Source organism: Daucus carota, chromosome 3 (genome assembly GCF_001625215.2).
Source record: "Daucus carota subsp. sativus chromosome 3, DH1 v3.0, whole genome shotgun sequence".
Taxonomy (NCBI): domain Eukaryota; kingdom Viridiplantae; phylum Streptophyta; class Magnoliopsida; order Apiales; family Apiaceae; genus Daucus; species Daucus carota.
In genome coordinates, this window is record NC_030383.2 from 16,363,243 (window position 1) to 16,377,497 (window position 14,255).

Genomic DNA, 14,255 nt, shown 5'->3' on the forward strand with positions numbered 1-14,255 from the left:
TGTCCAAATCCTTTCCAATTTAGAATTCTTTGCTCCCTACAATAAGATATTAAAATATAATTAATATATGTCCAAATAAATGCAAAATATAGCTAATATGAGAATAATTATCATCTAAAATATATATAAATATATACTCTTTCAAGCAGCAAACTTTTGGATCCTTAAGTTACTTGATATATAAAGCAAACACAAAAACCCAGCAACTTCATTATATCAAAAACACAATAAATAATTTAATGGTAAACCCCATGAAAAAAATCAGATCGAGAAGCAAAACAAAAATAAACAAAGTGATGTGCTTGATGATATATACTTAGGATAAATATCCCTTTTTGATAAGATTAATCGCCGCAAACAACAAATAAAGCCAGGGTTTCAATTTCTTAAATGGCAAGATCAATTATCTGCATTTATCAAAGTTAGGGTTAACTCGATTAATGGACCCAAGTACCTTTTCTTTTAAAAAATATGTACTGACGAGCATCTTCCAAATTAATCAGCAGTTTCCATGCAATGATTTTATAATTGTATTCAATTATACTGTGGAATTGGGAAAATTTAAAAGATTATCACATTTCAGTTGCCTTGTCTTTTTTACGGTCGGCCACCATCGCTATATAACTAAAACGAGATAAACAAGAACTTTCATACCTTGTCACCTGGAACACCGACAATCTGCTCATGGGCCACAGCACAGTCCTTCATCTGTTGGTAATTATCACATGTATGGATACATCCATTGATTGATTTCCCTTCATCGCACACATAACTTCTAGAGCTGTTAGTCCAGCTAGTTTCATTCTTAATTTTCTGCTTTCCTGTGGCCTGTAATTGTGCAATTACAGGTTTTTGTGGTGTGTTTGGTGAGTTTGGTCGCTCATCTGATTCTTGTTTGATTGAGATGTTGGAGTTTGGGGTTTCTTCGGAAAACATTGAGGTACTGGGGGAAAAGACGGCTAGTACTCTAGAAAAATGAAGGAGTGAGTGTTTGTTAACAGGTTTTGTAATCATAATTGCTATATGCAAAATGTATATAAAATATACATAAAAGGACATATTTTAAGATTATTCTTATTTTTTATATTAAGGAATAAGAACATTGTAATTGTATTTTTTCTAAAAAAAATGATCAAATAAATGTCCCAAATGAAATATGTATTTCAAATCTTTTTAATACATAGTTTTCTTTCTATGTTTGATGAATATTACTCTTGAATATTTATATTTTGATATTTGGATCCTTAGATTGGTATATGGGAATTTGTTGTATATCATTTAAAAATTAGACTATTTGATCTCCTCTACTTAGATGTGTATGCTTTCTTCAATTTATGAAAAATACTGAAATTTAATTAAACAAATAAAGCTATATGTTGTAAAAAAACCTTCTTACCCTCAGGCAAAAATAATTGGACAAAAACAAAAATAATTATTAAAATTTTCAATAATTGCTATGTGCAAATCATTTTCTTCTCACAAAAAAATTTCATGTTATTGTGCAACTTTTTTAGTTTTTAATTTTTGACTCTTGTTAGATAAATTTTTTTCAAATGAAAATTTTGAGTAATTGTTTTTTAATATATATATATATATATATATATATATATATATATATATTATTTTACCCCTGCAGCCATTAATTTTAACAGTCAACTTGACGGAAAATTGTCAAAAGGGTGCATATTGAAGCGCTTTTTAAATATTAGGGTGCGTATTGACAAAAATTTTTGTTTCGAATCAAATCGAAAAAGCGCTTGAACTTATGGGGGGCAAAGTATCAATTCCTCATAAAATAACCAGGGGGATGGTACATCAATCCCTTGGCAAATATTAGTTTTGTGTCCTTTTAATTAAATCATATTTATGTTGAAAATAACTTGCAGTTCGAGAATTATCTGCGAGTACGAGATTGTTTAAAATTTATGCAATTCTGATCTCATGGTTAGATCTACAGAATTGATTAAGAGGAATTGATTTTTAAAGTTTTCACCATGCACCCTTAACGACTATACGAAAATCGAAGATGCCGTTTACAAGTGAGAGCCATACATAGTTTCTTCTCTGCATTTTTATACACACACTCCATCCCACTAATTTCTATACATTTTTTTCATCGATCAGCATGATTTTAATGCTCGAATATACTCTTCTATAGCTAATTTCAAAAATTTTAAATATAAACTTTTTATTCATAAAGAAAACATTTTAAAAACAAGTTATAACTATGAACATTCCGTCGCAAGAATGAACCGAAAATATGAACATGTGGATCCACAATTAATATACGACGGGAATTCCCGTCGTAAAATGGCCAACTTACGATGGACATTCCGTCGTAAGTTTAACTATGAATATGCTAGAATTGTGGGCCCCACCAGGTTAACTTACGATGCCTGTTAATACTTGCGACACTAGATAAAACTTACGACGCTCGTGGAAAATTGTGATGGCTTTTCGAACTTACTACTTGAGTAATTTAGGAACTTATGACACATATTAGGCGTAATTTCCGTCGTAAATAGCCCAGTTTGAGTGTTGGAGAATTCAAATTTACAAGAGGATTAAAGGCCAGTGCCGCGTTCCCCTTCCAAAAATATCCAACGTATGGGAGTGAGGGAGTTGAAATCGGTGCATTGAGCCCTACCACCTCTTTAGGTATTCGAAAGGTTACTAGTTGTAAGTTATTTCAAGAAAATTTTTAAATTTGATGTTTCTTCTGCATTTAACATGCTTCCTTAAACATCTTTTAGGTGTTCAAACCATCACTAAGTTTATTGTCTGGTTATGTTTTTAACACAATAGAAAATTTAATAAGAAATCTTGAGATAATACTAATCACAAAATAATGTGAGGAAAGACACTGAACGTGTTTCGCAAACACTCGCAGTATTTCTAATATTAAACTTTTTTTTTATAAGAAGTGCACTTATCTTAATATCCAGACATTACAATTTATAGATCAAGTAGCTTAATTTTGAAATGACTTACAAACCAATTGCCAACTAATGAGTATTTTTGTAGTTGTCACAGTTATTGCTGAACACGCCAGAAAATGATCATTTAAATGTTAACTTGTTTTTTCAAGCAAAATGATATTGACAACATCCTTCACGAAAGCCATAAAGCATTCCTGGCAAGAACTAGGCATTAGAGTGGAGCTTCTTGCTCCGTCAACTGTGTCAGCATGACTACAATGTGGATTTGGGAAAGGACGGACCCAAGGCTTTGAGATACCTATACCACATGCCGCCAAGATGGAGTACGTAGCATGTCTGGCAACTTCCTTAAACTCATTGGTAGCTGAAAATTTAAAATGATCTTTAATATAAATGTTAAAGATTAGCATGTCTGGCAACTTCCTTAAACTCATTGGTAGCTGAAAATTTAAAATGATCTTTAATATAAATGTTAAAGATTAAATTGATATTATGGATGACTAACAACTCCAACGTAAATTTGCACTCCAATAAATCATAGATTTAAAAAATTTAATCTAGGGACATGGAGCCGGAGTAATATTAGTATACAAGTAGAAAGTAAAAATATTCCTCAACTAATAGATTCCATGTGATACAAATAACCCAACCGTAGCTATGCTTGAAATCCGAGTGGTGTATTCAAATACAGAGACTTCTAATTTATTTTATGTAATAACTATGGGGATCATACATCCATCCCTTGGCAAATATTAGTTGTGTGTCTTTTTAATTAAATCATATTTATGTCGAAAATAATTTGCAGTTGGAGAATTATATGCGAGCACGAGATTGTTCAAAGTTTATGCAATTCTACAAAAGATCATATGGTTAGATCTAACGACTACACAAAAATCAAAGATGTTGTTTGCAAGTAAGAGCCATACCTAGTTTCTTCTGTGCGTTTGAAAGCTTCAAATTCAGCTTCACCAGAGTCTGGATCTCACTCTTGGCATCACTAAGTACTTTAGCCTGGCCATCTACTTGATGTTCTTCCACATTTGTTACTTTATTGACATTGAAAGGTGCAGTTGCATGTACATTCTGTTTCGCTGCAGCCAGTGGTTTGGCAACAGACCGGAGGCTAACACTGCAATTAGAACTGTGAATTTTATTTGCATTTGCCAATGACCCAAGTGAACGATTTGTTTGTAAATTCACACTACTTTCGTCATCAATTCTTGCATGGACTGAAAATTGGCCGGTTTTTGTTGAGAAGTTTGAAGATTCTGCAGAATAAGTAGTTGGATGGTGCTCAAAATTCCGAAAACTGCTAGGGTTCTCTTTCTGAAACTTTGGGAACTGGGGCTTATCATGACATTTTTCTGTAGCACAACCCTGAAAAGGCCTCTTAAGATTCTTACAATCTTTATCCTTATCTCCGCTGTGACGTGATGAGGGAAGCATTGACCTCACACTAGGAAAATGTTTTGGAGTTTCAGTATTAGTCAATGGATGCTTTGAACCATTAGAGGGACAAGGAATGGTGTTGGTATACTTCTTCTTTTCAACAGACTTCGCAGCTTTCATCATCTTCCATGCCTTTTTAATATCTTGTGTGGCTTGATCAGGTATGATGTCGGAGGTGGATGATTTCGTTGCAGATGAAGTACCACATGATAATTCACCTGGTTTAATAATGGGAAATGAAGAAAAGCTCAAGGATCCCTGTCTGATTTTATCCCAATTTTCACGCAATGCACGTGTTCGACTATCCCTATTCCGACAACTGATGAGGACCGTTCTATCATCACCAGCATTAGTTAGTGGCGAACGACTTTGATTTGGTAAGGATCTCTCAACATTATAAGGACCTGATTCTCTGACAATATCATGAATAGATAAATTGGCTTCAGTTGATGAAACATTTTGATGGCATCTATTTTTACTTCCAGAATGGGAATCAATGCCACTTAGACCAACAGCTTTGAGATCCTGCTCATCCTCGGCATGCTCAGTACAGTTTTGACAAATCCAGTCATCCTCAGGTACAGTGTCACCCAAACCAACACAGTATGTATGTGAAGAAGAGTCACATAAATCACATTGCAATAGAAGAGTCTGATTAGACATATTGTGGCAAACATTACACTGTATTTCAGCATATGAGTCCTCATGCTCAGTTTTGATGTTTTCGTGATAGGCCTGCAAATTAGACCGATGTATGAAAGTTACTACAGATCAATTTCATACTCTATATTGTGGTAATTAACTAATACCTGGAGGCTGGAACCCTTCCTATGATACTACTATTCATTTAGTACACATAAACATTAATAATGCAGCAACAAACTTTTGGATCCTTAAGTTACTTATGAAACAATTAGTTCACCACCTCATGATAAAGCAAACACAAAAACCAGCAGCTTTATATCAAAAACACAATAAATAAATTAATGGCAAACCCCAGGAAAAAAATCAGATCCAGAAGAAAAACAAAAATAAAAAAAGTGATGTGCTTGATGATATATACTAAGGATAAAGGGGTTTCAATTTCTTAAATGACAAGATTAATTATCAGCACTTATCAAAATTAGGGCTAACTCGATTAATGGACTCAAGTACCTTTTTCTTTTCAAAAATCTATATTGACGAGCATCTTCCAAATTAATCAGCAATTTCCGTGCAATGATTTTATAATTTGTATTCAATAATATAGCAGAATTGGGAAAATTTAGAAGTTTATCATATTCCAGTTGCCTTTATCTTTTTTCCGGTCTGCCACCATCACTGTACAGGTAAAATGAGATAAAAAAGAACTTTCATACCTGGTCACCAGCGGGGACACCAACAATTAGCTCACCGGCCAGAGCACAGTCCTTCATCTGTTGATAATTATCACATGTATGGATATATCCTTTAATTGATTTCCCTTCATCGCACACATAACTTTGAGAGCTGTTAGTGCAGCTAGTTTCATTCTTAATTTTCTGTTTTCCTGTAGTGAGTAATTGTGAAATTACAGTTTTTTGTTGTGTGTTTGGTGAGTTTGGTTGCTCATCTGGTTCTTGTTTCATTGAGATGTTGGAGTTTGGGGTTTCTGCCGAAAGCATTGAGGTACTGTGGGGGAAAAGACGGCTAGTACTCTGGAAAAACGAAGAAGTGATCAGTGTTTGTCAACAGGTTTTATTATAATAGTTATTACTATATGCAAAATGTATATAAAGTTACATAAAATGATCTATACAACATTTTATTTCATTCTTCAAAGGCAATAACATTGATTTGGTCAACCTAGACAATCTTGAAAAGTAAATCATCAAGTAAAACTATTTCTAACTTTGAGTTACTCAATTAATAATGCAGCAGCAAACTTTTGGATCCTTAAGTTACTTGATATATAAAGCAAACACAAAAACCCAGCAACTTAATTATATCAAAAACACAATAAATAATTTAATGGTAAACCCCAGGAAAAAAATCAGAACGAGAAGCAAAACAAAAATAAACAAAGTGATGTGCTTGATGATATATACTTAGGATAAATATCCCTTTTTGATAAGATTAATCGCCGCAAACAACAAATAAAGCCAGGGTTTCAATTTCTTAAATGGCAAGATCAATTATTATCTGCATCTATCAAAGTTAGGGTTAACTCGATTAATGGACCCAAGTACCTTTTCTTTTAAAAAATCTATACTGACGAGCATCTTCCAAATTAATCAGCAGTTTCCATGCAATGATTTTATAATTGTATTCAATAATACTGTAGAATTAGGAAAATTTAAAAGTTTATCACATTTCAATTGCCTTGTCTTTTTTACGGTCGGCCACCATCACTATATAAGTAAAAGGAGATAAACAAGAACTTTCATACCTTGTCACCAGATGGAACACCGACAATCTGCTCATGGGCCACAGCACAGTCCTTCATCTGTTGGTAATTATCACATGTATGGATACATCCATTGATTGATTTCCTTTCATCGCACACATAACTTCTAGAGCTGTTAGTCCAGCTAGTTTCATTCTTAATTTTCTGCTTTCCTGTGGCCTGTAATTGTGCAATTACAGGTTTTTGTGGTGTGTTTGGTGAGTTTGGTCGCTCATCTGATTCTTGTTTGATTGAGATGTTGGAGGTTGAGGTTTCTTCGGAAAACATTGAGATACTGGAGGAAAAGACGGCTAGTACTCTAGAAAAATGAAGGAGTGAGTGTTTGTTAACAGGTTTTGTAATCATAATTGCTATATGCAAAATGTATATAAAATATACATAAAAGGACATATTTTAAGATTATTCTTATTTTTTATATCAAGGAATAAGAACATTGTAATTGTATTTTTTCTAAATAAAATGATCAAATAAATGTCCCAAATGAAATATGTATTTCAAATCTTTTTAATACATAGTTTTCTTTTTATGTTTGATGAATATTACTCTTGAATATTTATATATTGATATTTGGAACCTTAGATTGGTATATGGGAATTTGTTGTATATCATTTAAAAATTAGACTATTTGATCTCCTCTACTTAGATGTGTATGCTTTCTTCAATTTATGAAAAATATTGAAATTTAATTAAACAAATAAAGCTATATGTTGTAAAAAAACCTTCTTACTCTCAGGCAAAAATAATTGGACAAAAAACAAAAATAATTATTAAATCTTTCCATAATTGCTATGTGCAAATCATTTTCTTCTCACAAAAAAATTTCATGTTATTGTGCAACTTTTTTAGTTTTTAATTTTTGATTCTTGTTAGATAAATTTTTTTCAAATGAAAATTTTGAGTAATATATATATTAGGGTGCATATTGAAGCGCTTTTTAAATATTAGGGTGCGTATTGACAAAAAAATTTGTTTCGAATCAAATCAAAAAAGCGCTTGAACTTATGGGGTGCAAAGTATCAATTCCTCATAAAATAACCAGGGGGATGGTACATCAATCCCTTGGCAAATATTAGTTTTGTGTCCTTTTAATTAAATCATATTTATGTTGAAAATAATTTGCAGTTCGAGAATTATCTGCGAGTACGAGATTGTTTAAAATTTATGCAATTCTGATCTCATGGTTAGATCTACAGAATTGATTAAGAGGAATTGATTTTTAAAGTTTTCACCATGCACCCTTAACGACTATACGAAAATCGAAGATGCCGTTTGCAAGTGAGAGCCATACATAGTTTCTTCTCTGCATTTTTATACACACACTCCATCCCACTAATTTCTATACATTTTTTTTATCGATCAGCATGATTTTAATGCTCGAATATACTCTTCTATAGCTAATTTCAAAAATTTTAAATATAAACTTTTTATTCATAAAGAAAACAAAAGAAATATTCATAAAGAGTATAAAGATCAATATTCTTTTAACAAAAGAAATATTTAATTTTTGTATTTTCAATTTCAGCTTATAGGTACATAGTTGTGATAGTCTTTATATAGACTTGGCCAGAAACATCCCTTCTGCCATAGGTAGGTGCAATGAACATGAGATTAATGCTAATCTTTTGATATTCTTTGACTTGGACTACTAAAAGATATAACTGATATCATTCCTAGGGACTTGCTAATACATGAACTAGCCTAGTAAATGATATGAATACCAGAAAATAATCTCAATGCAAATACTTTCTCAGAATGTACCCTGCTGGACAGCTTGACCACCTCTGACTAAAAATGAGATAACTTCTTGTAGAAAATGTATTTCTTTGATCGGTAAAATTTGTTGAAAACTAGACTCCAATACCTTTCCAATGATATATCACACTGCACCCAGAACGTCCTAGATAAAATCAGTTTATTCTTCGAAGTTGACTCAAAATATCCTCAGAATTCTGAATTTTCTGCGTCATTCTCCCCGGGTTGAAAAGGACTCGTCCTCGAGTCTTTATTGCCGTCATTATCTATGTAAGGTGAGAGATCGGACACATTAAATGTAGCAGACACACCATAATTACCAGGCAGTTCAATCTTGTAAGCATTTTCACCAATTCTTTGAAGTACTTTAAATGGGCCATCAGCTCTAGGACTTAACTTTCCGGATCTTCCTCTAGGGAAGCGTTCTTTACGCAGATGAATCCATACCAGATCACCCTCTTTGAAGACAGCTGGTTTTCTGTACTTGTCTGCTTGCTTCTTATACTTCTCATTTTGCTTCGCTATTTTTAATCTGACATGCTCATGTAGCTTCTTGATGTGATCAGCTCTATCAGCTGCATCTCCACTGAAATGACTAGTAGCTGGTAGCGGAGCTAGGTCCAATGGACTAGAAGTATTCTGACCATAAACAACCTCAAAAGGACTTTTTCCCGTTGTCTGGCTTATTGACCGATTGTATGCAAACTCGGATTGGGCTAACGTCAGATCCCATTGGCGTGGATTGTTACCAACTAAACTCCTCAATAGATTTCCGAGACTCCTATTAACAACTTCAGTTTGTCCATCCGTTTGTGGATGATGGGACGAACTAAATTGCAGATGAGTTCCCAGCTTCTTCCATAATGTACGCCAAAAGTGACCCGTAAACTTTGTGTCACGATCTGAAGTTATTGTCTTTGGAACACCATGGAGTTTCACAATCTCTCTGAAATATAAGTCAGCCACATGAGAAGCATCTAATGTTTAAGAACATGGCACAAAGTGAGCCATTTTTGAAAATCGATCAACTACTACCATTATAGAATCTTTGCTTCGTTGAGTTCTTGGTAACCCAACCACAAAATCTAAACTCACATCTTCCCAAGGTGCAAGAGGAACCGGAAGTGGGGTGTATAATCCTGTATTTTGTGAACGACTCTTTGCAATGCGGCAAACTCGACATCCTTCTACATGGCGTTTTACATCACGTTCCATCCTTGGCCAATAAAAATTTTCTTGGACAAGAGCAAGGGTTTTGTCTCTGCCAAAATGCCCAGCAAGTCCTCCTTCATGAGCTTCAAAGATTATAGCTTTCCTCAAAGAACAAGCGGGAATGCAAAGACGATTATTTTTGAAAAGAAAACCATCTTGAATAACAAAGTCACGAATTGGCCTATTGGAAGAATGTTCCCAAATCTGACCAAAACAAGGATCATCTTTGTACAGCTCCTTTAGAATATCAAATCCCAGCACCATTACTTGCATAGTGGACATCAATGATCTTCTTCGACTTAAAGCATCAGCTACTTTGTTCAGAGCACCAGATTTATGCTTGATAGAAAAGGTAAATGATTGAAGAAATTCCACCCATTTGGCATGTCGAGCACTTAACTTCTGCTGAGAGTTGATATACTTCAGCGCCTCATGATCAGAGAAGAGAATGAACTCCTTATGTAAAAGATAATGTTGCCAATGGTCCAATGCTCGAACAATAGCATAGAACTCTTTATCATAAGTTGAATAATTTTTACGACCATCGTTCAATTTTTCACTGAAGTAGGCAATAGGTTGTCCTTCTTGGCTAAGAACAGCACCAATTCCCACATTTGAGGCATCACAATCAACTTCAAATACTTTATTAAAATCTGGTAGTGCGAGAATAGGAGCTTCAGATACCTTTTTCTTTAGGAGTTCAAAGCTCTTTTGTGCTTCTTCTGTCCAATGAAAGCTCCCACCTTTCAAACATTCAGTGATTGGTGCAATAATAGAGCTGAAATTCCTTATGAATCGCCGATAAAAAGATGCTAGGCCATGAAAGCTCCGGATGTCATGAAGAGAGGCTGGTGTAGGCCAGCAAGTTATTGCTTCAACTTTATTGTTATCCATCTTTAATCCATCAGCTGAGACGACGAATCCAAGGAACACAAGGCTTTCTGCAAGGAAGTGGCACTTCTTCAGATTTGCATATAATTTTTGCTCTCTTAGCACCTGAAAAATGGCACGGAGATGTTCCAAATGTTGTTTTTCATCACGACTATAGATCATAATGTCGTCAAAATAAACTACCACAAATTTTCCGATGAATGGTTTAAATATGTCATTCATGAGTCTCATGAATGTTGAAGGAGCATTAGACATTCCAAAAGGCATAACCATCCATTCATACAACCCATCTCTTGTCTTGAAAGCCGTCTTCCATTCATCTCCGGGCCTTATACGAATTTGGTGATAACCGCTACGTAGATCGATTTTGCTGTGCACTTTAGAGCCTGAAAGTTGGTCAATCAGGTCATCAAAACGCGGAATAGGAAAACGGTATTTAATAGTAATTTTATTGACTGCTCTACTATCAACACACATCCTCCATGAACCGTCTTTCTTGGGTACAAGGAGTGCAGGGACTGCACAAGGACTCTTATTTTCTTTAACCATTCCTTTATTCAAGAGATCATCAACTTGCCTCTGTAATTCTTCATGTTGTTGTGGACTCATTCTATAGGCTGCTTTGTTAGGCAATGAGGCTCCCGGAACCAGATCAATGCAATGTTGTATATCTCTCATTGGAGGCAGCCCAGGTGGTATTTCTTCAGGAACTACATCTGAAAATTCAAGAAGTAGAGGCTGCACTGGTGCTTGAATATCATATACCTCTTCATTTTCTTCTAAGACAACCAAGGCATAAGTTTCCTCGGACTCATGAACAGCCCTGCAAATTTCTGCTCTTGACAGTAGATTGTTTCCTTCCCCTTTACAAGGTTTAGGAATGTTGTTCATTTTTGAAGGGCCCAAAATAACCTTAACACCATCTTTAACAAAAGTATAGGTATATTTATAACCATCATGGTGAGTCCTTCTATCATACTGCCAAGGTCTACCAAGAAGTAAATGACATGCATCCATAGGAACAACATCACATAATACTTCATCTTTATACTTACTACCAATAGAGAATTGCACCAAACATTGTTTATCAACTTTTACCTCATTGCCTTTGCGAAACCATGATAGCTTATAAGGACGTGGATGCTTCTCCGTCTTCAAATTTAATTTTTGAACCATGTCGTTGGACACCACATTCTCACAGCTTCCTCCATCTATGATGACATTGCACACCTTTCCTTGTGAAGTGCATTTTGTATGGAATATGTTACTACGAAGCCAAGAATCTTCTTGAGCTTGCATACTATTCAAACTCCTTCGAATTACCAAAGATTCTCCCTGATCTTCATAAGTAATCTCCTCATCCTCTTGGCCACTTCCTTCAGCTTCCCATGGAGTCTGTTCTTCAATTTCTTCCTCAAAAATGGTTATGACTTTACGGTTTGGACATTCAGAGGCTATGTGTCCATAACCTTGGCATTTAAAACACTTTATTGAAGCTTTGGTGCCACTTCCCCGACTAGTGTTGGCTGTGCTATCATTCTTTTTGGATGATTTCAGATCCGACCCCTTATCAGTAGGAGGAGATTTTCTTACGACACTTGAATGGGTTGTACCAGAAGCTTGATTTGAGAACCGATTATTGCGTCCCTTTGGCTTTTGTTGTTTCTCCACCTTAAGAGCAAGTTTACATACATCTTGATAAGTCCAGAAAGGTTGCAGATTAACGACATCACTGATTTCCTCCTTTAGTCCACCAAGAAATCGAGCAATGGTTTGCTCCTCTGGTTCTACCACCTCGCAGCGCATCATGAGATTCTCAAATTCTGTCATATAATCTTCCACGGACAGATTTCCTTGTTTAAAATTATGAAATTTGAGAAAAGCATCTTGCTTGTCATTGTCTGGCAAAAACTTTTTTCGCAGCTCTTTCTTCATCTTTTCCCAAGTGCAAATCTTAGCCTTTCCATCACGAACTCGTTGCTTCTTAAGATGTTCCCACCATAAGGAGGCATATTTCTTCAATTTCACCGCCACTAATTTAACCTTTTGTCGATCATGCACATCATTGTATTCAAAAACTCTTTCCACCGTATTAAGCCAATCAATAAATTCATCTGGATGGTTTCTTCCTTCAAAATCTGGAATTGTGATTTTCACATTGTAAGCACCTTGAAAATTGTTGAATTCTCTACGAGGTCGTCTAGGAGCAGATGTATGACTTGAGTGATCATCTGATTCTTCATGAAAGGGATTGTAGTCCTCATCATCAGGTGTTGTTGAGCCATTTTCTGAGTTATGACTGCCTGTGTTATGTCCTCTGCCTGCTCCACGTGCAAGCTGTTGTTGTAGCTCCTCTACTTGTCTTCTCAACTCCTCTAATTCAATATCACGTACATTCCGTCGACGTGGAGGCATGGCTCTGATACCAAATTGACACCGGAAGCAATGGAAACAGGTAGATCAGGGTTTAATACTCGCCTCTAAGGAATCCACCCTAGAGATAAGAGCAAACTCGCCACCCAAAGGAACCCAACCCCAGGGATAAGAGTATAAAGATCAATATTCTTTTAACAAAAGAAATATTTAATTTTTGTATTTTCAATTTCAGCTTATAGGTACATAGTTGTGATAGTCTTTATATAGACTTGGCCAGAAACATCCCTTCTGCCATAGGTAGGTGCAATGAACATGAGATTAATGCTAATCTTTTGATATTCTTTGACTTGGACTACTAAAAGATATAACTGATATCATTCCTAGGGACTTGCTAATACATGAACTAGCCTAGTAAATGATATGAATACCAGAAAATAATCTCAATGCAAATACTTTAACTCAGAATGTACCCTGCTGGACAGCTTGACCACCTCTGACTAAAAATGAGATAACTTCTTGTAGAAAATGTATTTCTTTGATCCGTAAAATTTGTTGAAAACTAGACTCCAATACCTTTCCAATGATATATCACACTGCACCCAGAACGTCGTAGATAAAATCAGTTTATTCTTCGAAGTTGACTCAAAATATCCTCAGAATTCTGAATTTTCTGCGTCAGTTTTTGTTGAGAAGTTTGAAGATTCTGCAGAATAAGTAGTTGGATGGTGCTCAAAATTCCGAAAACTGCTAGGGTTCTATTTCTGAAACTTTGCGAACTGGGGCTTATCTGTTGGGATTATTATTAATCTAAACATATTTATTTAGTTGCTTTCTTTATTGCTGAATAAAACAGTCTGGCTCCAGTAGACGTTGAGCTGCAGATTTGATTGCTGAGGTTGTTATGTGTGATTAGGAAACAAATAAGAAGGAGATAAATTAGGACTTGATATCCTGATCTGATTTCCTGATTTTTAGTTTGATGATCTGTTAGGCAGGCTATATGTACTCATGATTCTACTCTTGTATGCTTCAACTTTCGATAATAAGATTTCCATATCAGTACTCAAACACATTGTGCTTCGTTTATTTACATTATATTCTATCATCTGGTATCAGAGCTTTAATCCCCTGTGAAATACATCTAAGGTTAACAGCAAATGGAGACGAACAAGAATAAGGAGGGATCGTTTGGGCTGAGTTACCCAATGCTG

The 14,255-nt window shown here is 35.0% G+C and overlaps 1 protein-coding gene across 1 annotated transcript; it reads right to left on the reverse strand.

The window, feature by feature from the left end:
• Positions 1-3,070: 3,070 nt before the first annotated feature.
• Positions 3,071-7,080, reverse strand: LOC108212315 (uncharacterized). The gene is made up of 4 exons (XM_064089825.1): positions 6,796-7,080; positions 5,747-5,803; positions 3,866-5,123; positions 3,071-3,303 (listed from the first exon to the last, which is right to left on the reverse strand). The coding sequence occupies exons 1-4, from the start codon at positions 7,078-7,080 to the stop codon at positions 3,071-3,073; spliced, it is 1,833 nt and encodes a 610-aa protein (XP_063945895.1).
• Positions 7,081-14,255: the final 7,175 nt, after the last annotated feature.